Here is a 24,430-nt window from a genome sequence, read left to right on the forward strand (position 1 = left end):
GAGGACAATGGCACAATTTTGAAGTGGAGTCAGGGCCAGTGCCAGACTATTTTGCACTCTAGGCAAGGCCAACAACTTTCACACCGCCCCCCCCAAAAAAATTGCCAAATTCAATTTTTCAAAAACATGTTTTGTAGAATAAACGAAAAGCACAAAACTTGAATCTGGTAAATTTATTTTAAATTGCAAGAATAAGTTATGCATCAATCTTTGATTATCTTTCTCAAATACAAAAGAAATATTTTGGCACTTAAATCATTTAGAACTAAAGGGCATTTGGTAGAATGCAGACCTCTGTCAAGGGCAACACAACGTTAAAACCTTTCACTTCACACACCTTTGTCTATATACCTTCCAGTGTCCATTTTGTACCACAAGAATTATGCAGTATGGAAAGGTCCCTTTGGCCCATCAAGTTTTCTCTGACTTTCCCATAACCATGTTTACAAATCTATGCTATTCCCTTTTTTTATTTTCCCAACATTTCTACTGTTTCCCCCCAGATTCTACAATCACTTACACGCTACAGCGATGGCCAATAATCTACCTGCCACATCTTTGAGAATCGAGAGGAAATTGAAGATCACAGGGAGAATGTGCAAACTGCACACAGACAGGGCCAGAGTTCAGGGCAGAAACCAGATGGCTGGAGTTGTGAGGCAGTAGCTCTATTAATTACACCACTGTGGGATGGCATCAACTAGAGCAATAATAAACCTGATTACATGTCTCTTTAAGAACTGCCTGGAAGGAGAGTATCTCCACATTACACAACAACAACTGTAAAAACTTGTAATACATTGATAAAGAACCATGAGCAAAATGTAACTATTTAATTTCAGTATGGCTTTACACACAGAAATTCAAAAATGCTGTTCTGTTCGGCTGCCTTTTGAAGTTCGTGTTCTATGAAACTTTGACTGCTACGATAAACAAGATCTTTAATATAAAATAGCATGGAGTAATTTCTGAGTTGGTTTCTTTTAAGAATTTATATATTGTTATTTCTCAACTATGAATATTGATAGTTATTCTGCTATTAGTACCTGTCCTGAGCTGTCCATAACGAGTTACCCTGGACCATCTTGGTCTCAAATCTACTTGGTTCCTCTTCTCATAAATTATGATCCTCTAAAAAGGGGCTAGTCATGGACCGACCGACTTTTCTTATGAAGTGTTAACAAATTGATCAAACCAATGTTAGAATTATTGGAACAGTAAATGTAAATATCTCACTTATTCAAACAGCCAAATACACATTTAGGATTACATAAAACTCCCCATGGCACATCAGAGCTCCTGACACTGACTCTGAATCCTCTCCTTGGCCTACCTGAAATGTGGGGTACAATTTGCTCTCTTCAACAGTGCCCCTCTGAGATCTGTCCCTTAGGTGGCTGCTTAGTTGGCCTAATGATAGCACTGGTCCTGAGTGGAATCTAGGAACAATGTAGAAAATTTAGCAACCATTTTGTACACAGCCATCTCCGACACACAACAATGGTTTAATGATAATTTTTGTTTTGAAAAATCGAAGAGAATCAGGCAAGATACGCAGAAGAGTGACTCTGCCCTTACACAAAACTGCATTGGTATCTTGCCCCCAAGAGAGTAAGTGGGGCCTCACTCAAGGCTTGTTGATCCTTATTCAATTTGCCCTCCTTGTATCTTGAATAGTCTACATCATTTATTGGGAGAGCTGAAGGAAAGGCTATAATGGCTACTGCAAGTCAGCACAGGGGCCTAGAATCCACAGGTGCTCGTCACTGGAGATAAGATTGGGGTGAATGTGAAGAATCCAGTGATTTTATTTGGGGGGCATCAGTTGAATTTTCCACAGCAATATTCATTCAACTCATTGATTTGTTTCTCCAATGCTAAAATTTCCGCCAGATACTGTTTTTTTACTTTTGTGGAATAACTAATAATTTGACCATGCAAATATGCTTTTAAAGCATCCTACAATCGGGAAATAGAGCAGATCGAAAGGGAGATGGTAAGTACAGAAAAGGAATTAGTAAAAAGGGATGATATAACGAAAAGGAGAGAATTAGCAGACAAAAAAAATTAAATATGAAACATTACAAGGTGGAGAAGAACATAATGAAAACAAAGCAGAAGTATTATGAACTGGGAGTAAAAACACATAAAATATTAGCCTGGCAACTTAAAACAGAACAAGCTAAAAGAACGATACTGGCATCAAGGAAAAAGGACAAACAAACTAGAATACAAATGTGGGAGTTGCTGGGAGATTGATTGGTAACAACAGAATTGCAAATTATAATGTAGCAGGAAATTGTTTGTGGAATCCAGCTTAACTTACTTCCCTGCACCCCACCACCATCCACTAACTTTGCAAATTCATCTCTAACAACTGTTCACTTGGCTTTTTGAATATCACCGGCACCCAATCATGGCAGTGGATTTTGGTCCCCAACCACTTATAGTTGTGCAAAACAAAGTGTTTTCTTACTGCTGGTTTTCAAAAAACTTTTTCAGTATAAATTTCCTTCTTGTACAATAAAAAAAGTGTACTGATTAAAACATTTTAGTTGCTATTTTTAACATTGTTATTGCACAGTGTTAATGTTTATAACTTTGGTCCAATACAAACTGTAATGACTTTTTAAATATTGGTGTTCTTTGACCTAATGCTTATATCAATTCAATACCTGTCAAAGCAGGTGAATTTTTTTCACATTTGAAATAGCCAATGTTCTCATAGGCCAGATCTAATTTAAATGCTTAACTCTTAGTTCACATTAGTCTTGTACAGTATTAAAATCCTAATTGTTCTCAAAGGATGTATACTGCAGGCTCAACCACCAAAGACTACTTTGCTCCAAAGCCACAGACATATCAAAAATCTTAGTAAAATTTTTGAGATACACGACAACCAGCGCACCGGTGGCATCATGAAGAAAGCCTCTGCTTCCTCAGGAGTTTGCGGAGGAGCTAGTGGAGTTGTTCAAGTGAACCGGTACGGACTTGAAGGGCCAACATGCCTGTTTCCGTGCTGTAAACGGTTATATGGTTAAATTACATATAATCCAACAGAGATTAATGAAAATTTTAAGAAATTTTATGAACAATTGTATCAAACTGAGAATGAGGGGAAAGATGATAAAATAGAGAACTTTTCAGATAAAATTGAACTGCCAAAATTGCAAGAAGAGGAACAAAATAAACTAATAAAACCATTTGAAATAGAGGAAGTACAGGATATATTAAAAAAGCTGCCGAACAATATAATGCCTGGAGAGGATGGATTTCCAATAGAATTTTATAAAACATTTAAAGAGTTATTAATTCCTCCTCTCATGGAAGTAATGAACCAGATAGAAGAAACACAAAACTTGCCAGATTCATGTGAGACAGCAATAATTACAGTAATACCAAAGAAGGGGAAGGATCCACTAACACCAGCATCATATAGACTAATATCTCTGCTTAACTTAGACTATAAGATAATATCGAAATTATTAGCAAATAGATTGGCTGATTGTGTACCTAAAATAGTAAAACAAGATCAAACTGGATTTATTAAGAACAGTGGACAATGTCTGCAAACTTATTAATCTAATCCACGCAGTTCAAGGAAATAAGAAACCAATAGTGGTTGTTGCTCTAGACACAGAAAAAGCCTTTGACAGAGTAGAGTGGAATTACTTATTTAAAGTATTACAGAAGTTTAATCTACCAGAAAAATATATAAATTGGATTAAAGCATTGTATAATGGACTGTTGGCGAAGGTAACAGTAAATGGATATGTATCGAGTCACTTTAAATTAAGTAGGTCAACTAGACAGGGATGTCCACTATTCTCCTCATTGTTCGCCTTAGCAATAGAACCTTTGGCAGAACTGATAAGAATAGAAAATAAAATAAAAGGGATAAAAATAAAGGAGAAGGAGTATAAAATCAGCTTATTTGCAGATGACATAGTATACCTAACAGAACCAGAGGTATCAGTAAAAGAATTACATAAGAAATTGAAGGAATATGGAGAAATATCGGGGTACAAGATCAATGCAAATAAAAGTGAAGTGATGCCAATGAGTAACGCAGACTATACAGAATTTAAAAAAAGAATCACCATTTAAATGGCAAGCACAAGCAATCCGATACCTAGGTGTCAGGTTAGATAATAACTTAAACCACTTGTACAAACTAAATTATCAGCCACTAATAAAGAATTTGCGGGAAGACTTAGAACATTGAAAAGAATTACCGCTAACGTTGATAGGAAGGGTAAACTGCATTGAAATGAACGTGTTCCCAATGATACAATACTTATTTCAAACACTACCAATTTCCTTAACAGAAAAATTCTTTAAGGAACTAAAGAGAATAATAAGGAAATTCTTGTGGAAAGGGAGGAATCCAAGGGTAGCATTAGATAAATTAGTAGAGAAGTATAATCAAGGTGGTTTACAGTTACCAAATTTTAGAAATTATTATAGAGCTGCACAATTGAAGTATTTATCAGATTTTTACCAGACAAAGGAAAAACCAGACTGGACTAAGATAGAACTAAATAAAATAGAGAAAAAGGTACCAGAACATATACTTTATAAGTGGGATGAAAAGCTGGTGCAATTTAAAAACTCACCAGAACTGCATCATTTACTTAATACATGGAAGAAGATCCACTTAGAACTGAAATAAATGAATTATCAAATACCAAAATTACTATTGACGCAAAATCCGCTAATCCCTTTTACAATAGATAACATTTCCTTTAGAGAATGGGAGAGAAAAGGAATCAAAAGAATAGAAAATTGTTTTTTGGGAAATAATTTATTAACATTTGAACAGTTGAAGTACAAATATGGACTAACTCTTGGTAAAAATGCTTGCATATCATCAACTGAAAGCTTATTGAAAGGATAAATTGGGAAACAGCTTGAGATTACCTGAAGGAAGCAGCTTTGAGTACGTGATTACAGACACAATGATAATCAAAAGATTTATAACCAACGTGTACATTAAGTTGCAAGATAAGGAAAATGATGAAATAAACTATAAACCTAAACAGAAGTGGGAAAAGGATTTAAACATAAAGATAAAAAATGAAGTATGGGAAAAGTTATGTTCTGGAAATATCTTTGGCTTGGCTTCGTGGACGAAGATTTATGGAGGGCGTAAATGTCCACGTCAGCTGCAGGCTCGTTTGTGGCTGACAAGTCCAATGCGGGACAGGCAGACACGGTTGCACCGGTTGCAGGGGAAAATTGGTTGGTTGGGGTTGGGTGTTGGGTTTTTCCTCCTTTGTCTTTTGTCAGTGAGGTGGGTTCTGCGGTCTTCTTCAAAGGAGGTTGCTGCCCGCCGAACTGTGAGGCACCAAGATGCACGGTTTGAGGCGATATCAGCCCACTGGCGGTGGTCAATGTGGCAGGCACCAAGAGATTTCTTTAGGCAGTCCTTGTACCTCTTCTTTGGTGCACCTCTGGCACGATGGCCAGTGGATGGCTCGCCATATAACACGATCTTGGGAAGGCGATGGTCCTCCATTCTGGAGATGTGACCTACCCAGCGCAGTTGGATCTTCAACAGCGTGGATTCGATGCTGTCGGCCTCTGCCATCTCGAGTAGTTCGATGTTAGGGATGAAGTCGCTCCAATGAATGTTGAGGATGGAATGGAGACAACGCTGGTGGAAGCGTTCTAGGAGCCGTAGGTGATGCCGGTAGAGGACCCATGATTCGGATCTGAACAGGAGTGTGGGTATGACAATGGCTCTGTATACACTTATCTTTATGAGGTTTTTCAGTTGGTTGTTTTTCCAGACTCTTTTGTGTAGTCTTCCAAAGGTGCTATTTGCTTTGGCGAGTCTGTTGTCTATCTCGTTGTCGATCCTTGCATCTGATGAAATGGTGCAGCCGAGATAGGTAAACTGGTTGACCGTTTTGAGTTTTGTGTGCCCGATGGAGATGTGGGGGGGCTGGTAGTCATGGTGGGGAGCTGGCTGATGGAGGACCTCAGTTTTCTTCAGGCTGACTTCCAGGCCAAACATTTTGGCAGTTTCCGCAAAACAGGACGTCAAGCGCTGAAGAGCTGGCTCTGAATGGGCAACTAAAGCGGCATCGTCTGCAAAGAGTAGTTCATGGACAAGTTGCTCTTGTGTCTTGGTGTGAGCTTGCAGGCGCCTCAGATTGAAGAGACTGCCATCCGTGCGGTACCGGATGTAAACAGCGTCTTTATTGTTGAGGTCTTTCATGGCTTGGTTCAACATCATGCTGAAGAAAATTGAAAAGAGGGTTTAAAAAATGGGATTCAACAGATAGATGTTTTTGCTGTAAGAAGGAAATGGGAACAACATTTCATGCAATTTGGGCATGTACGAAAGTAAATACGTTTTGGGAAGAACTAAATCAGATACTAAATAAAATTACAAAAAATAACATGCCAAAAAAAACCAGATCTTTCTTTTAAGTAACATAAGAAGTAGAGAATTAGGACTCCAATTGGATAAAGTGCAATAAAAATTCATTATGATAGCCTTAGCGATAGCAAAAAAATGTATAATGTCAACTTGGAAAATGGAAGAGAGCACGAGTATACAGCATTGGTATATGGAAATGAATAAACGTATTCGAATGGAAAAAATAACATATAATTTAAAAAATAAAGTCACAATGTTTGAACAGATTTGGGAACCATACATGGAACATATCAGAGAGAGCTTGCTTATGACCTCCATCCCCTAAAATGAGAATGAAAATGATAAGAAGACAAAATGACTAGATTCAGTTTGTAATAAATAGATGACACATTTTTCTTGATTATTTTCCTTTGTGTGAAAATATTGTTTTATGGTTTTATTGTATTGTATATGTTGAATATTTATGGGTTTTGGAGGGTGGTGGGTAGAGGGGAGGGAGGGAAAGGGGGGAAAAAAGGGGGAGAAAAGACTACTGTGTAAATTTAATGAGAAATGTTTGTACATATTTTGGTTGATATGGTTCATAGTGTGAAAAATAAAAAATTATAAAAAAAATTTCTGGGCAGCTGTCAGGGAGTCTTATTCATCATACCTGAAGTCTAGGAAGTCAGTTTGGGCCGACCAGTGTTAGCCAGAAAATATCCAGTTTGTCTTAAGGGTGACTCAGTGGCATAGGTAGTCAAGGTGCTGCCTTGCCATGCCAGTGACCCGGGTTCCATCCTGTCTTCTGTTGGGCTTTGTGTGAAGTTTGTACGTTCTCCTTGTGGTTATGTAGGTTTCTGCCAGGTTCACTGGTTTCCTGCCATATCCCACAGACATGCAGGTTGGTGGTGAACTGGTCACTGTGAATTGTTTCTAATGTGTAAGGGAGTAGTGGAATCCGGGAAATTAACAGGAGTGGGTTATAGCTAAAAATAATAGGGCAATGTGAGCTGATATTGACTGGATGGTCACCTACGCTCTATGTAAATATGGAAAACAAAACATTTTTGACTTGAAAACCACTGAGGTAGTTTACACCTTGCAACTCAGCAGAAAAAAAGAGCTCCCTCTGATGAATGCCTCTTTCTCACTATTCCCAGTCACCAGGTGAGGCTAACATTGCTGCCATTGGATGTGGCAGGGCTATGAAGGCCCATTGATAGTGGAATGCTGTAGAGGGTTGAACAATGCCGCATAACCTCAGGTGGGAGGGCAGTGTGGTTAATGCTTAGTAATGCCTTTCAGTCATATATCTAGGCTGTAGGTGCTGCTATTTACATGTGATGCTCCTGGCTTGGCTTTGAAAGATCCTTTGTAATGACTGCCTCCAGTGCAACTGTATGTAAATTAGTTCAAAGGAACGAGGGCAAGGGATTTTGACTGAAGAAGGAAGGGAAAACTTCAATTAACTAAAGGCTTTGCTGAGACCATAGCTGTTATTATATGGGGTCTTGCTGAGCCCACAGCTGTTATTATACAGGGTCCAGGTCAGCCCACACCTGTAATATGGAGTCCTGAAGAGAACCATATCTGTTATTATATGGGGTCTTGCTGAGCCCACAGCTGTTATTATACACGGTCCATGTCAGCCCAGACCTGTAATATGGAGTCCTGAAGAGAACCATATCTGTAAATAAAATGAGGTCTTGATGAGACAACATATGTAATCATACAGGGCTTTGGTGTGACAACATCTGTAATTATATGAGGCCATGTTAGACCACTCCTATGAATTGATGTGAGCTTTGTGAGATCATACCTATAAGTCTACAGAAATTTCTTTCAGAATTATCAACTTCTTATGTTTTTCTTTAGTTTGTCTGACAACAAATTGGAAGACCATGGTTTAAGAAGACTTGTTGAATTCCTTCCAGAGTTTCATATTTCCAAATCAATTAAGTAAGTTTGTAATTCTTTGGTTGTTAATAATCAGGAGTGCAGGCAACTCTTGGTATATTAGCTGGTAACAATAAACCTACATGTTGTGCACACAATTGCAGTTACAGAGTGAATTCCAGGACGCCTGAGAGAGTTTCCAAGCAGAATGTCAGCACACATATTGAAGAGCTTCTCACACATTTGAAATTCAGACCGATGGATTAATGGACAATTTAATAAAGTAATTTCTTCACCTATTTCATATAACATTGTTGGTGTCACATTGCACACAGATTATGAAGTTGTTCCTGCAAGAAGGACAACATGAGTCACATTACGAATGAATAAAGCAGAGCGAGCAGCAGGTTGAACTGGAATATTCATAGGAACGTTTGTCATTTCGATTCTAGGATACCATCAAATCAAAGTGGTTCAGGTTCTATAAACACATTAGAAAAGCTCATTGGTGACCACCATTCATTGTTTCAGTTGGGCTTTGGTCAGCGTTGTCTTGAGGAACAAAATGTGCTCATTTTCACCCTTTTTAAAATCCTATCTATCCTAGTCTCAGCAACAATGGCTTCTCTGAAAATGGTGTTCTCTGCTTGGTAAAAGTCCTGAGGAAATACTCCAATGTGTTGGAAATCAAAGCAAGGTAAGCAAGAATATCTTTTTTCCAATGGAATTAGTGAGGAGCAGTTTGTAAAGCACAAACTGAGGGTTAGAGTTACAACAGCCATATTCAGGTCAAAATATAAAAACAGTAACAGACCCTTCTGGTCCACAAGCCCACAACACCCAACTACACCTTTTAACCCTGTACGTCTTTGGAATGTGGGAAGAAACCGGAGCACCCAGAGGAAACCCATGTGGACATGGGGAGAACATACAATTCCTTACAGACAGCGCTGGATTTGAAGCCGAGTTGCTGGCGCTGGAATAGCTTGGGGCTAACCACTACCCAAACTGTGCAGCCCTATAATTTTAAAAGGAATAAAATGAGCCAACAGCCCACATTCCATTTGAAGAAGGCTTCAAATTCCATGGGTTTGTATGTTGGATTAGTTACACTATCCAATCATTTGGAGTTGGTTTTGAATCACGTCATGATATCTCTTTTGTCATGTCTACACACTTTTCCCCCACCCAATCTAATCTCATTGCCCCAAGGAATCAATAGCGAATTCATTTGTCCCTCGGATTAGGCAGAGAGATGGTAATATCAGTGGAGACATTAAATAAAATGATGTCCAGGTGCCCCTGGTGAAGTGTCCCGAGAGCATCATGCTGATCCTACATACAGCACAACTAGCCTTCGTTAGAAATAGGTCAGGTAGCATCTGTGGAGAAAGTGAACTGAGTTAATATATCATTAATTCATGACCTGCTGAGTTTCTCCAGCACTTTGTGTATTGCACTACAATCACAGTATCCGCAGACCTTCCCGTTTAATGTTTCAGGCTGGTGTTTTATTGAAATCAGATTAGCAATTGGATTTAAGTGAAAATTTGGAGGGGGGGGGGAATCAAAAGGATAGGATGGAGGTAGAAGTAAGGAAAAGAATTCATTGGATGTTAAAAGGAAATTGCAAATGGGAATATCAGTCATTATCAACAGTTGCTCTCTAAAACATAGAAACAATGGTTATGAGTCCACAAAGTAATGAAGTGCCTGATGGAAATGAGCTTGAAGTTCATTGGAAACAGAGTGCGGCATTTTGAATGGGAGATCAGATTATGCATTAGGAAGAGAATGAAAATGTCCCTATTGCATAAAGCCTGTGTATCTCTTAATGTTTTACATTTCCAAAGAAAAATAATGAGACTGTAATCTTTCTCCTTCCTTACAAGCTGCCAGACCTGATAAATATACCAAGCATTCTGTTTTATTTCATCTTTCACACATTCATTCTGTTGTGCTCTAAGATAATGATGCAGAGGCATATCCCACTATATTTAAATGGAGAATCTGCATATAATGTAAAATTCTGAAAATAATGCTGCTAATATTAGGGAAAGTAATCCTGAATTATTAGATTTCCTTAAAATCTCAGATGGTTCACCAAAATCCACTAGAGAAGAAAGCCTATCATTGTTGCCCAACACAGCCTACACATGACTCCATTCCGTTGATGTGTCACATTTTAACAATGAATACGAGGCTAGCTGATGTAATGTAGGAAACCTCTTACTCACGTCAACCGACTATAATGCTGGAGTTATCCCCATCTCCAGCCACTTGGGCGTGAACCATCAATGCAACCCAAAAATGATTTTGATTACTGCAGACAACCTTGCAACCACACTCTGCTAACGATAAAACTATGGATGGGATGCTGATTCAGATAATCATTAAAAGTTAAAAGCCCCGGCATGGACTAGTAGGGCCGAACTGGCCTGTTCTGTGCTGTAAGTGGTTATATGGTTAAGTCGATAGTTGTAACACTGTAGTTGGTGCCCTGGCCTCACTGAGATGAGAGAGTTATGCTCTCACAAGTGACTGAAGAAATTAGATCAGTATTATTTGTTTGAAGGAGTGAGAGGTGATCTTATTGAACCCTGAGTGGGGTTTGACAGGGTAGATGTTGAGATATTTCCACTGGTGGTCTTGAATGAGGGAACAATATTAGTGGGCAGTCACTTAAAATGGAGTTGCAAAGGAATTTCACACAGAGACTGGCCAATCTTTTGAATTCTCTGACCTGGAGGAATGTGGAGGCTGGATCATTGGGAGGATTTAAAGAGATTGTGAGTAGTGTTTTTGAAATATGGGGGAAGTGAAGGTTTTGGAGAACGGGCACAGAAGAGGAGATGAGACGGATCAGTCGCGACCATATTGTGGGACTGAGTGGCCTTCACCTGCTCCTACCTTATCATGGTTTTATGTTCTCCCCATTTCTTTATTATTCCTCCTTCCTTACCCCACCTCCAAGGATTGTGGTTATTCATGCAGAATTAATCTCCACAAAAATCTGCCACAGCTATGCCTTAAACAGCAATTTTTTTAATACCGTGAATGAGACTATACAAACTTGCTTCTTTCTCTGTCTTGCACCATTAATTGAGATCTCTCATGTAGAGTAGAACTCCACAAACACCAGCTATAGCTATGACTTTAATCAGCAAACTGCTCTCAACAATTTTGAGAGCATACATTCTTTCTCCACCTTGCGCCATCATTTGAGGTTAGCCATCCAAAATACAACACACAAACACTAAGCTCAGCCTTTGTCAACTCACTGCTTTTGATGGTGAGCAGCCATCTCACAAACAAGGGCGACTTCTTTTGCTATATCTCTGACACTCTGCCGTGCCATGTGTAGTTGATGGGTACACTAAGAACAAGGTCACTGATGACCTTTGATCACTCCGGTTGGCGAACTCAGTGGGTCAAGCAGCATCAGCGGGAGAAGAAGAATAGTTAATGTTTTGAATTGAAGTCTGGATGAAGAGTTTCTGCTCAAAGTGACGACCATCCTTTCTCACCCACTGATGCTGCTCGACCCACTCGTTCCTCCAGCAGGTTGTGTTCATAGCATTGACAGTCGCCTGTGCACTTGCAGTGAAGAGTAGGACTCCTTTCTGAAATCAAGAATGAGTGTTATACATGGACACTGGTGCCTCCCAAATGCATCAGGGCAGATTTTTAGTGTCCGAATTACTGCCCCAGTGTCTGACATGTCTTAAACTATACTGAGATTTGGTCATAGTGGGGAATGAATGCTCGCTCATCCTGGTTAGACTGATCAGCTTGTTTCCACCCTATCATTTCCTCATGTGGCAGTGCCATTCAGAGCCAAGCACATAGTAGGTTTGTTGAAGGTGGTAGGCCGTGTGGGAGTGATGTTGGTCAGGTCTAGTACAGAAGAGATGAGTTGCATTTATTCATTGATGATTCAACCGGATTTGATGAAAAGGAGCACAGCTAACTAATTGCTCCCCCTCCCCCCCCCCCCCCCACCAAAGACTTGAGATCATTGTCTGAAGAGGGCACGCAAAATCATTGAGGACCCCTACCACCCTGCACACAGCAACCTTCGGCTGCTTCCATTGGGGAAGAGATGCAGGAGTATCGGAGCCAGCACCACCAGGCTGAGGAACAGCTTCCCACGAGCAGTGAGAATAATGAATGACCAAAGGAACTGTTCACATGAACCATCCAAGACTCTCATATGTACAAAACAATGCAGGTGCTCCTCAACTTACAATGGGATTGGAAAAAAATTGAAGTTCGAAAAAGAATACCACACCTACCATTTTTTTAGAATTAAATTTTGAATACCTTTATTCCACACTGAAAAATCCATTAATGCACACAGCTGGAAGCATTGAACTTAAATTAATTGCTGGAAGGTGAGGAGACACACATGGGTGTTTAGTGGACATGATGGGTTGTTTACAGTACACTCACTTGCATGATCGCTGCAAAGACTGCGAGCGTAGTTGAGTCAGCACCACGAAAGAGTATGCTGTACGATACTCTTGCACGATGCTGCCATTGCCCAGCATCACAAGAGAGTAGTGCGCCGCATATTGCAAGCGCGGGAACAGATCGGAGTTCAAAAGAGATTTGAACCATCGTAACTGAAAAACCATAAATCAGACCATTGTAAGTGGTGGAGCACCTCTTTTTATTTATTTTTATAGATAAATACTTGTCCTGCATAGGTATTATTTGTCTGTATGTGTGTCATGTCTGGTTGTGTGTCTGCGTGTTTTGCACCGAGGACCGGAGAACACTGTTCCGTCAGGTTGTACTTAAACAATCAGGTGACAATAAAATTGACTTATGTGTCTATACCACTGGTTTATTGCTCATGTAGAATCATAGGGGAGTGAGGCAGGGGGGCTTTGGGGAAAGGATTAAATGGAAAGGAATTATGATGAATCACAATTTCGGTGACAGTGATAAAGCTATGCCTTAGGTTCCCTCAGGAGATAACAAAAGATGTTATTGGTACATTGCCTTATGTCCTGGCATAGCAGTTGTCTTCATACAAATAATCCAACAGAATAACTGTAGCAATCTTTCTAATAGGATCAAGTTCATGTGTGGGTGGTTCATACTCTAAACCAAATTAAAGGATCATCACTTAGGTTAGCACGCCCTGCTTCATTGAGAAAGATGCTGGAGGGACTCAGTGGGTTAGGCAACGTCCACGGGTAGAAATAACCAGTCAGTGTTTTGGGTTGCAACCCTTTAACGAGTCCAGAGGGTCCCAACCCGAAACGTTGACTGACCATTTCAACCCATAGATATTGTCTGGCCTACTGAGTTCATCCAGCAGCTTGTTTTCTCAAGATCTCAGCTTCTGTAGTTTTTGTATAATCCCTTGATGGGGGAAATCACATCCATAGACCTCAATCGCAAAAGGTTAAATAACGTGCATTAAATTATTATTATTATTTTTTTAATTTAATTTTATTTTTTTTTTCGGCCGCCAGTTGTCATCTGTAAGATCTGATCAATGAGCAATGCGAAGGAATGTGGCATGGGCCGCGGCAGCGTTCTCCCTCCTACGTGTGCTGACCAAGTTTAGCCATGACTGGCTTCTAATTTTTATTTTATGTTAATTAATTTCCACAGCCTGAAATGTCGTCAGAGAGTATTAATTAAGTTTTCAGAACACCGTGGAGGCCCCGACGGCAGGTAAGAAATTCTGCAGAGAAGGGAATCATTTTAATCGAGCTGCAATCACTTGCAATCCAATTTGAATCCTGGTTTTTAAACTCCTTTTACACCTCCACTCGCTAACTAAATCATTTCTGGTGTCAGGGAAAATAATTTTCCAACTACATTGTGACTTCTCCTGGAGCTTTTGCCAGAGTTTTTGGCATTTGCTTTGTGTGTCTGTCAGTTTGTATTTGAAGCAATGGATTGTATGAATGACCAGGTAAAATTCAAGTTTGATGGTAGTGGATAATAGAATTGTTCTAATGTTTCAGGAAGAACCACAAATTCTAACCTTGAGGGATATGTATTATGTGCAAGGAGCAGAGATTTGTTTTAATTTGGTCTGATGTCCAGCAGAGACATCATACTGTTCCTGTGCTGCACTACGTTCTTGTTGTCAGTCATCTTTTCAAATAAACCTTCGTGGTCATAGTGATTCAATAGCTTTAACTGCTTTTGATTTGGTCAAGTTCAGGCCTTCAAATTCAAACTCATCTGAATTGCCAAAATGAAGCAGGAGCAAACTTTGCAATGATGACCTTTAAACGTATTCCAACATTTAACCAACCAATATGAGTGAAGGTGAGAAGAATAACTCTTTTTGAAGCAAGGTACTTAAACATTTTAAATTCAAAGTAGAGTCCAATTGTTATAGAAATCCAAGTCATGGTATTGTGTTGCCCAGAAATGGGGACTGTGGCCCAAAGCCTTCCTGCTGGTCATCAAGTACCCATCGATACTAATCCCTTTTTACCAGCCGACAATACCTTGGTGATTCAAGTGTGTGTCTAGATTCTTGTGAGAGTACCAGCCTCCACCACTCTCTCAGGTAGAACGGTTCACAAGTTAACCACTTACTGGTAGAAAAATTCTTCCTCCAGATCCCCTCTTGCTCTTTACTCTGATCTAAAGCTGTTTAGCTTTAGATGCCGCTAATAAGAGGAAAAGTGTCTGATGATCTAGCTGATAATTTACCCCTCATGATTTTATCTACTTTAATAATTTGTAAGAAAAAGGATTTTAGTTGATGTTGCATCCTTCTTCACCTCTCTGTCCTCTCAGATTGTCATATCTGAATCTGTTTTAATCCAACGAAGATATAGATAGGTCAAGATTGACCTTTCTTTTATTGTCCAATCTGTTTCCTTCATGCAGAGATGATGCAACTACCCAGATGATGAATAATAGTTTGAGAAGCACTCAAGATTCAAAGGCCAAGACAACACTGTTGAGAAAACTAAGGTAAACTGGTCCAAAGAAGCTGTGAAGCTTAGGTAAATAAATAAAAGGATTACTCAAATACCCCCAGACTTCATGACCAATGAATTAGTTGGTTGATAGCTGCACCTATTCAGGCACTGTTACTACATGATCATTTCATTCAAAAAAAATTGCTTCCAATAAACTATTCCATGGTTGATCATGAATATGTACAAAGTTGAGGCATGCCTAAGGCAGGGATGGAGTAAACACAGAGAGCCATCTCTGGGCCTGAACAGGCAGGTTTGATATTCCACCCAGCATTAAATTTGGACATCTTGTATAGCAAAAATGATCATTTACTGTGAACACTAGAATCCCATAAATACACAGCCAGTCTAGCAACAAACATGGAGAGGAAAACATGATTCATTTTTCCGATCAGTGACCTTTCTTTTGTTCTCCATAGGCACTGTTTGACGTGCTGAGTAGTGTAGTATGTGGTGGAACACGGTAATGCAGGTGGGGGACCTCACTGGACTGCTCAGGCTGGCCTGCCTCCAACCTGGTAACTCCCTCCATAGTTTCCCATAATCTCCTTCCTCAATTCCAGCCTTGGATCTGGGCCAGAAGAATGGAGGTTTCAGGACATTAAAGCCTTTGACCATGCACTTCATGTCTGTGTGTGGTTACTGATCGTTATTTTCTGTTATTTCCCATTTCTAGAATTTGCAGTGTTTTCTAAATTTACTACACATTCTTATTTTGTTTATTTCCTAAAGGCTTTGAATTGTCTACAAATTATTTCTTCAGAGCAAACATTTTGTTTCACTTGTTTAATCTCATTGACTGGATAATTCAGCCTATTTTTCAAAATAATTTTAGCAGTCTGTAATGCATTAGAAAATACTTTTCAACTTCGATGCAACTAATCAATAATAATAGTTATGCTATGAACTTAGGGAAAACAAATGATGTCCAATCATGTGGATGGGAAAAGTTTGTCAAGAATTTGTCTTGGGTCATAGCACAGAAAGAGTAATGTTGCATTGCCTTCTAGATAAACAGCCATTTAATATCTGGGTCCATTACGACTATCAGGTATTATTCACAATAGGTATTGGTTGTTAAGTGATGTCATCCAAGGGAAGTATGCTTAACTTTCCCTTATATTAACAGTGCAAGAGGGAGAATTACCTAGTTTAAGGATTAAAATTGATCAATTTTTGATAACTGTGATTCTAAAATCATCTTGCATCAGTAGTATTCATCCTTTGATGTAGATACACGGGAAAAGTTAGGCAGAGTAATGTAAGTGAGAACAATTCGAACAACCAATGCAGAGACTGCTTTCACTCTGAACAATTGTAATTCGTATCATTTAGCTTTTTCTCTCTTTGAGGTAAAAGGGTGTAGCACAACTGAGAGCGCTCAAGACCAGAGAGATTCCAACAGTAAGAATAGCACACATGGTCTTTGGACTGAACTGGGGTTTTGGCGGGGATCCAGGGTTTATATTGGAATACATGGGGGCGGAATCCGGGGAGGAGCCCCTCATTAGAACATCACACCTGTAGTTCCCAGTTCACTACAAAGGGCATTGCTTCCTTGTGTGAAGTCCTATGAGCGAACTGTTTGAGTAAGTGCATTAGTGTATATGGAGCTTCCTTGTGCTCAAATGTTCAGTTAATTTTTTGATGAACTGTCTTGCAGTCTCACCAACTGTTGTTTTCAACTGAAGCACCTGGTGGAATTGATGTACACACTTGAGCATTGCAGTGATCTGGCAGAACTAGAGTAAGTGATGGAAGAAAAGTTTAATCTCTCATGCATTTTACTCTTCTTTTGGTCAGCAACTTCCCTTTAATTTTTTAAATCAAATTTTGGTTAAATATCATAAAATAATATTACTTATTTAGCAATTTCATTATTATAATAATGCCCCAATTTAATTTTCTCCAACACAAAAAGAATAATTTTCTATATGTTGCATGAACATTGTGATGACCAGAACTCATTTTCTACATTTAACTGCACAGATCCACAATCCACGTGGTTAATCCTAATTTATTTAATCTAGTGGCGAAGGGCGTGTCTTCCTGCCCCATCTTTACCAGCTGCTAGAGATTTTAAGTAAAGTGTGTCTGATTACAACTTTAGACTTCAGGAAGGGAAAACCAGAGGTGTATGGTACAGTGAACTGGGGGATCAGAGGTGGAGAAGGGGAGCAAATTTAAATTCCTGTGAGAATATCAGAGGGCCTTCCTGGAACCAACACACGAATGTCATCATGGAGAAAGCACGTCAGCACTTCATGTGTTGGGTCCAGGAAGGTCCTCTGATATTTTCACAGGAATTTAAATTTGCAGAGTTTTAGTATAACATCAAAAACTATGGCAAACTTCTGCAGTTGTGTAGTGGAAAATGTGCTGACCATCTGCATCACAGCCTGGTATGGGGGCACCAATATCTCTTAATGGAAAGCCCTGCCAAAGGTAGTGGACACAGTCCAGGACATCACAGGTAAAACTCACCCCACCATCAAGAACATTTAGAGGGAATGCTGCCATTGAACAGCAGCAACTGCCATCAAGGATCCACATCACCCAGCTCATGCTCTGTTCTCACTGCTGCCATCAGGAAAGAAATGTAGATGCCACAAGACTCGCTCCAACAGGTTCAGGAATAGTAGTTACCCCTCCATCATCAGACTCCTCAACAACAAACTCAATCAGGGACTCATTTAAGGACTCTGGCTTTGCACTTAATTTATTACTGAATAAATTTTACTATATTGCACAGCCAGTTTGTTTCTATTTCTTACTTTGTTTATATTTCTCTCTTTTGTATATTTATAATTTTCTTAAGAACAGTTTTCACTACCAACAAGTAGAAATTCTGCCTGACGCGCAGGAAAAAAGAATCTCAGGGTTGCATACAATGTCATGAATGGACTCTAATATATTTGAACATAACTGCCTGGAACTGCCAACTAATCCACAGCACAATAATTAGAAATGTAGCCATCCTCTGGAAAGAAGTAATTGTTTTCCTTACTGGCTGCAGATACTTTGTAACAGTTGGAACAGTGCCAGCAACTGCAGACCTCACTCCATCTACAGACCACTCCCCATCTGCCCACCACTCCCCTACAGATTTCTCCTAATCTACATTCAACTCTTCATCTACAGACTACACTCCATCTGCACACTCCTCCCCATCTGCATACTTTACTCCAATGACGGACCACTCCTCATCTGCCAAATGCCCTCAATCTGCAGATGGTTTAAAATCTGCAGCTTCTCTTTGAATTTTTCTGAGCAATTACATTGGTGATTAATAGCATGAGGGATTGCTTTAATTTGAAGTTAATTCATGGTTAATTATTTTATTTTTAATACATAGTAGTTACTTAATTTAAATTGGTTCCATTAAATCTTGGTTTTCCTACATTGAGTTCAATGTGTCTCATTACATCTATTTAAGACTAAATCTCTTGTGGGTCCATATGTTTGTTCATGCTCCACCATTGTGCTTGCTCCTATCTACTGCAGAATGGTAGAAAAAGAAGAAATGCTGGAAATACTCAGTAAATCAGGCAGCATCTAAGAAAAGGGAAATAGAGTCAATTTAAGTTCCTGTCCGTCCGGGTACTCAACGTAGGCATAATGCGGGTTCGCATGGAGCAGAGTCACTCGGTCAACCAAGGGGTCGTTCTTAGAGTACCGGACATTGCATCGTAAAAGGACTGGACAATGAACCATGAGCCATGCCAGTATGGTTGTACCCAACTCAGATTTCCTTGGGAAAGAGAACATCCTTTCATGGGGTGTGGCATTGGTCGCGGTGCATAGGAGGGAGCGGATGGAGTGTAGGGCACTAGTGAGCACATCCTGCCAGCGAGAGGTGGGGAGACCTTTGGACCGGAGGGCAAGCGTAACTGCTTTCCAGACGATGACATTCTCTCTTTTGACTTGCCCATTACTATGTGGGTTATAGCTGGTGGTCCTGCTTGAAGCAATACCATGCTCCAGAAGGTACTGCCGCAGCTCCGTGCTCATAACCGAGGACCCCCTGTCACTGTGGATGTAACTGGGGTACCCGAAGATGGCGATGATGCCGTGCAGGGCCTCTATAACTGGGGAGGCAGTCATGTCCGAGCAGGACACAACAAACGGGAAGCGGGAGTACTCGTCGATGGCCATAAGGATGTCGGTGTTATGGTTGTCGATGGTAGGGGCCCCTTGAAGTCTACGCTGAGACGCTCAAAGGGGCGGGTGCCTTTGATAATGTGGGTGTTCTCTGGATGGAAGAAGTGGGGCTTGCACTCAGCGCACACTGGGCAGGCTCGGGTCATGGTGCAAATCTCCTCGACCGTATAGGGCAAGTTGCGAGCTTTGACAAAGTGCACGAACCTAATGACCCCTGGATGACAGAGCTCCTTGTGGAGTTTCTGCAGCCTGTTCAGTTGCATGTTGGCGCAAGTCCCCCTGGAGAGCGCATCTGGCGGGTCGTTGAGTTTACCTGGCCGATACAGTGTGTCATAATTAAATGTGGAGAGCTCGATTCTCCATCTGGTGATTTTGTCATTCTTGATCTTACCTCGCTGGGTATTGCTAAACATGAAGGAGACCGCGCGTTGGTCGGTCACCAGCGAAAAGCACCTGCCAGTGAGGTAGTGTCTCCAATGACGTACTGCTTCGACTATAGCCTGGGCCGCCACCTCGACAGAGGAATGTCAGCTCTCAGGACCCTGGACCCTGGCCGGCCGGCCTGGTTCAAAGTGGATGCCAGTGCAAAGTCAGATGCATCGCTTTTGACTTGGAACGGAATGGACTCGTCGATGACGTGCAGCATTGCAGCAGTGATTTCCGATTTGATGCGGTCGAAGGCCGCTCTGGCTTCGGTTGACAGGGGGAAGGAGGTGGTCTTGATGAGTGGCCGTGCCTTATCGGCATAGTGTGGAACCCATTGGGCATAGTGGGAGAAGAAGCCCAGGCAGTGTTTGAGTGCCTTCTGGGTGTGGGGGGGGGTGGGTGGTGGGGGGGCAAGTCCATGAGGGGATGCATGCGGTCAGGGTCTGACATGATCACCCTGTTCTCCACCACACAACCCAGAATTGCAAGCCGAGTGGTCTGGAAGACACACTTGTCGAAATTGTAGGTCAAGTTGAGCTGAATTGCAGTCTGAAAAAATTTCTCAAGGTTGGCATCATGATCCTCTGTGTCATGGCCGCAGATGGTGATATTGTCCAGATACGGGAAAGTAGCCATCAGCCCGTTCTGGTCCACCATCCGGTCCATTTTCCGCTGGAAGACCGCGACACCATTTGTGACCCCAAAGGGTACCCTGAGGAATTGATACAGCCACCCATTTGCTTTGAAGGCCGTGAAAGGTCGGTCTTCTTGGCGGATCGGGAGCTGATGATAGGCTGAACGTAAGTCAATGGTGGAAAATACACGGTATTGGGCGATCTGATTCACCACATCCATGATCCGTTGAAGGGGGTACGCATCCAGGAGTGTGAAGCGGTTGATTATCTGGCTGTAGTCAACCACCATCCACGGCTTCTTCCCATTTTTAGCAACCACTATCTGGGCCCTCCATTGACTCGAGCTAGGTTCGATAATGCCCTCATCCAGCAGTCTGCGCACCTCGCTTGTGATAAATTTCATGTGTTCAGAATTATATTGCCGGCTTTTGGTGGCCACAGGCTTCCAGCCAGGGGTGAGATTTGTGAAAAGTGCTGGCGGAGCAACTCTGAGGGTGGAGAGACTACAGGTGAGGCGCGGGGGCAGGTGGCTCGAGCTGCCACTGGCAGGAGGTTCCCAGGGTGGAGTGGTTACAGACAGAGAGCGGAGCGTGAGGCCCCCCAAAGTGCAGGGAAATGGTTTGAAACTGGCACTGAAAATCCAGTCCCAGCAGAGCACGGGCACACAATTGGGGAAGGACTAATAGTTTGAAGTCCGTGAATGTGATGCCCTGGACTTTGAGGGTCGCCATGCAGTACCCCTTTACCTCAGTCGAGAGCGATTTGGTCACCAATGAAATTCTCTGTGTAGTGGGGAGAATAGCTAGTCCAAGATGGGTCAGGTCTGGGCAGATAAAACTGTCTGTTGACCCCGAGTCAAATAAGCAATTGATATAGTGTCCATGCACTTTAATCAGTTCCAAGGCTTTTGTGAGGGGATGGGGAAGTCCTGGTCAAGGGTTATTGATGCAGAGACTTGTAATGTCGACAGTGGAGACCAGCGTGATGATGTCACGCAATCAGTGGGGCCTGAAAAAACAGTGTTGGGGAGGTGGTGTTGCTGCCTGCAGCCAATAGTGTTGGGGGTCGCTGCTTTTGGGGGGGGTGGTCAGCGGGGGGGTGGTCAGCGGGGGGGGCAGTTAGCGGTGGCGGTTCCCCGGATGGCAGCGTCAGGTACCCGGTCGGCAGCGTCGGCGGGTACCGGGTCAGCAGTGTTGGCGTGTCCCCGGTCAGCAGCAGCAGCGGGTCCCCGGTCGGCAGCGGCAGTGGGTCCCTGGTTGGTGGCGGCGGCAGGCATTGAAGTCGGGGCTGGGGCCTGCTCGGGCGTTAGGGTGAACGTCATTGTGTCGAGGGTGGGTTGTACCTTTCGCGCTCGGCGTCTACCCTGTGACGTCAGGCGCTGCCGTGCGGTGGAGTCCTCACTCTCATTGTACGAGAGCTCTGAGGAAGAAGTGTTTGAAATGGAGAATGGCGATTTGGCTTCACACAAGGCACTGTGTTTGACGGCAGCCATTTTGGAGCGACAGACTGCAGCAAAGTGCCCGTTTTTAAGGCACTTCTGGCACATGGCTTTTCTCACCGGGCACTGGGACCTGCTGTGCTTGTTCTTCCCGCAGAAATAACACTTTGGGGTTGCATCAGGCAGCGTAGCAGCAGTAGTAGGGTAGAGGGAGGGCATCCTACTCACATCAGAGTGTGGGGTCCAGCCCCGAGAGTACATGTCCATACTTAAGACCGCAGCCTCCATTGTCTCTGTGATCTGGATCAGGTCCTCTAGGTTTTCTCCCCTGTGCTCTAGCAGGCGCTGTCTCACCTCATTCGATCGAACCCAGGCCACATAGGCATCCCGAATGAGATCGTCTGTGGTCTCCACAGCAGTTCTGTCTGTGCAAGCACAGTCCCTGCCCATTTCCCTTCGTGCCTGAATATGCTTTACAGGACTCACCGGGCTGTTGCCTCCTTGTAGCAAGTTTGTACCGAGCATAGACCTTGTTCACTGGTCGCTCGTAGAGCCCTTTCAGCATGGCTGCGGCGTAAATTGTCACGTCATGGACACTCTGGTACACACTTGGGGACACCATAGTCATCAATATTAGTAGTCGACGGCTGTCCTCTATCACGGCAGGATCAAAGAGCTGTAAATATTTTTTGAAGCATCTCACCCAGTGCTTAAAGTCATTTGAGGCTGTAGCTGACTGTGGGTCGATGTCGAGGCGTTCCAGCCATAGCATACGCTCCATCCCTTCAAAATTTATTTTAGTTAATAAAATTGTAATGGGCGTTGAAAGAACCAAAGACTTGTTGATCCAAACCAAGGCTTTTATTAACTAAAAGACTGAAGCATATCACAAGTAGGTCGACCAGTCCAGAATGACCTGGTCTGGCTAGGAGCAATCCAATAAGACCTGCTAGTAGGTGTAGCTACACTCTCAGCCAATCACAGTCATCCTGCACTACCATCTGTACATATGTACATATACACGTTGGTGATAGAATCTGTACTATCACAATGGGACAAAGAAATGAAAGCCAATCTCTAAGCAGCGCCCATTGCCCCTCCACTTTAATACTTGAGATGTTGCACCATTCTCCCGCTGGCTGTCCAGGTACAGGAGCAATTTTCTTTGTCAGGCCCCTCAGGGGCTTCAACATTGAGAAGTCAGAGACAAGAAATAAAGCAATCAAGGTAGCCAACCTCTATCTCTATGGCTGACACTGAGTGCACATACATAGATGAAGGAAGAGTAAAGCTTATAGTTTCAACATAGGTGTGCACTCAATTTCTTGAAGAGAAGCACATGAGCTTTGTTTCTTTGAATGACCTTCACGTGTTGGCCAGCTTCATTTCTCAAATACGTGCCTATGAATCAACAGAGATTAATGAAAGGGATGTTATCAAGAAAGGTTTAGTGTAATTAATAGGAATATTTTTCATTGATATAAAATCTGTCAACGAGAGGACATACATTTAAGGGGATAAGCAACATGAGGAGATATTTCTAACAACAAAAGGTCAGTAAATAATTACTTGAAGAAGGAAACTTTGCAGAGTTGTGGGCAAGAGTGTAGACAAATGAGTACTTTTCAAACAATTTGTATGCGTTGAAGATTGTCTGTGCTTTGTATATAATTATTCTGTGCGGACAAAGCTCATTTATCTTTACAGCTTATCTGATAACTCACTTGGAGACAGAGGATTCAGCAAGTTGGTTGAGTTGCTACCAAAGCTGCATGTTGGAAGACTCGTAAAGTAAGAAGTTGTGGTAATCCAATTGAAATACTACTGGATAAAATAGAAACTGCATTTATTTACTGATACTTTATTCTTCTTTCAAGTAATGAACTTTATAATAAGTGGATTGAATTGCAGATTATAAACTAAGTCAGATCTGAAAATTTGTTGGTACACACGAAGGCTGATTTGAGGCTGCCAACTTGTGCTTGATATCTATGTAGTTTGATAAAAGTTCCTGTGGAAGATATTGTAGGATATTCCTCATCCCAGTGAACATTTGAAATGAGAAATATCAAGAGACATGATACCATGAATTAATATATTGCACTTGCTTTATTCCTTTTTTTTTTTATTTATTTTTTTTTTAAAATTTTTTATTTTTCACTTGCTTTATTCCTGAAGTATTAGATATTATGACCCAACTGCCACATTAGCAACAATCTATCAAGTCTTGAAGCAGATTTACAGGACATTAGTAATGTGCTCTCCATTTGTGTTTGGGCTGGCACAGTTGACGGAGCGGTCAGTGCAACGCTGTTTCAGCAGCAATGATTGGGACCAGGGGTTCAAATCTCATGCTGTCTATAAGGGGTTTGTACGTCTCCATGTCTACGTGAGTTTTCCCCAGGGCCACCAGTTCCTCCCACCATTCGAAATGTACTGGGGGCGGGGTTGTAGGTTAATTAGGTACACCTGGGCGCCGCGGGCTTGTGGGTCAAAAAGGCTTGTTACCATGCTGTATGTCTAAATTTAAATTAAAAAA

General features: G+C 41.7%; 1 protein-coding gene across 1 annotated transcript in view; it reads left to right on the forward strand.

The window, feature by feature from the left end:
* The window catches only part of nlrc5 (NLR family, CARD domain containing 5), a 172,583-nt gene that overhangs the window by 56,512 nt on the left and 91,641 nt on the right, over positions 1–24,430 (forward strand). The window contains exons 13-18 of the mRNA XM_069901371.1: positions 8,246–8,329; positions 8,874–8,963; positions 13,895–13,957; positions 15,137–15,223; positions 16,895–16,978; positions 23,599–23,682. Of these exons, the coding sequence (XP_069757472.1) occupies positions 8,246–8,329; positions 8,874–8,963; positions 13,895–13,957; positions 15,137–15,223; positions 16,895–16,978; positions 23,599–23,682 (492 nt within the window). The remainder of the gene's footprint in view (positions 1–8,245; positions 8,330–8,873; positions 8,964–13,894; positions 13,958–15,136; positions 15,224–16,894; positions 16,979–23,598; positions 23,683–24,430) is intronic.

The sequence above is a fragment of the Narcine bancroftii genome, chromosome 10, assembly GCF_036971445.1.
Source record: "Narcine bancroftii isolate sNarBan1 chromosome 10, sNarBan1.hap1, whole genome shotgun sequence".
NCBI classification, from domain to species: Eukaryota; Metazoa; Chordata; class Chondrichthyes; order Torpediniformes; family Narcinidae; genus Narcine; species Narcine bancroftii.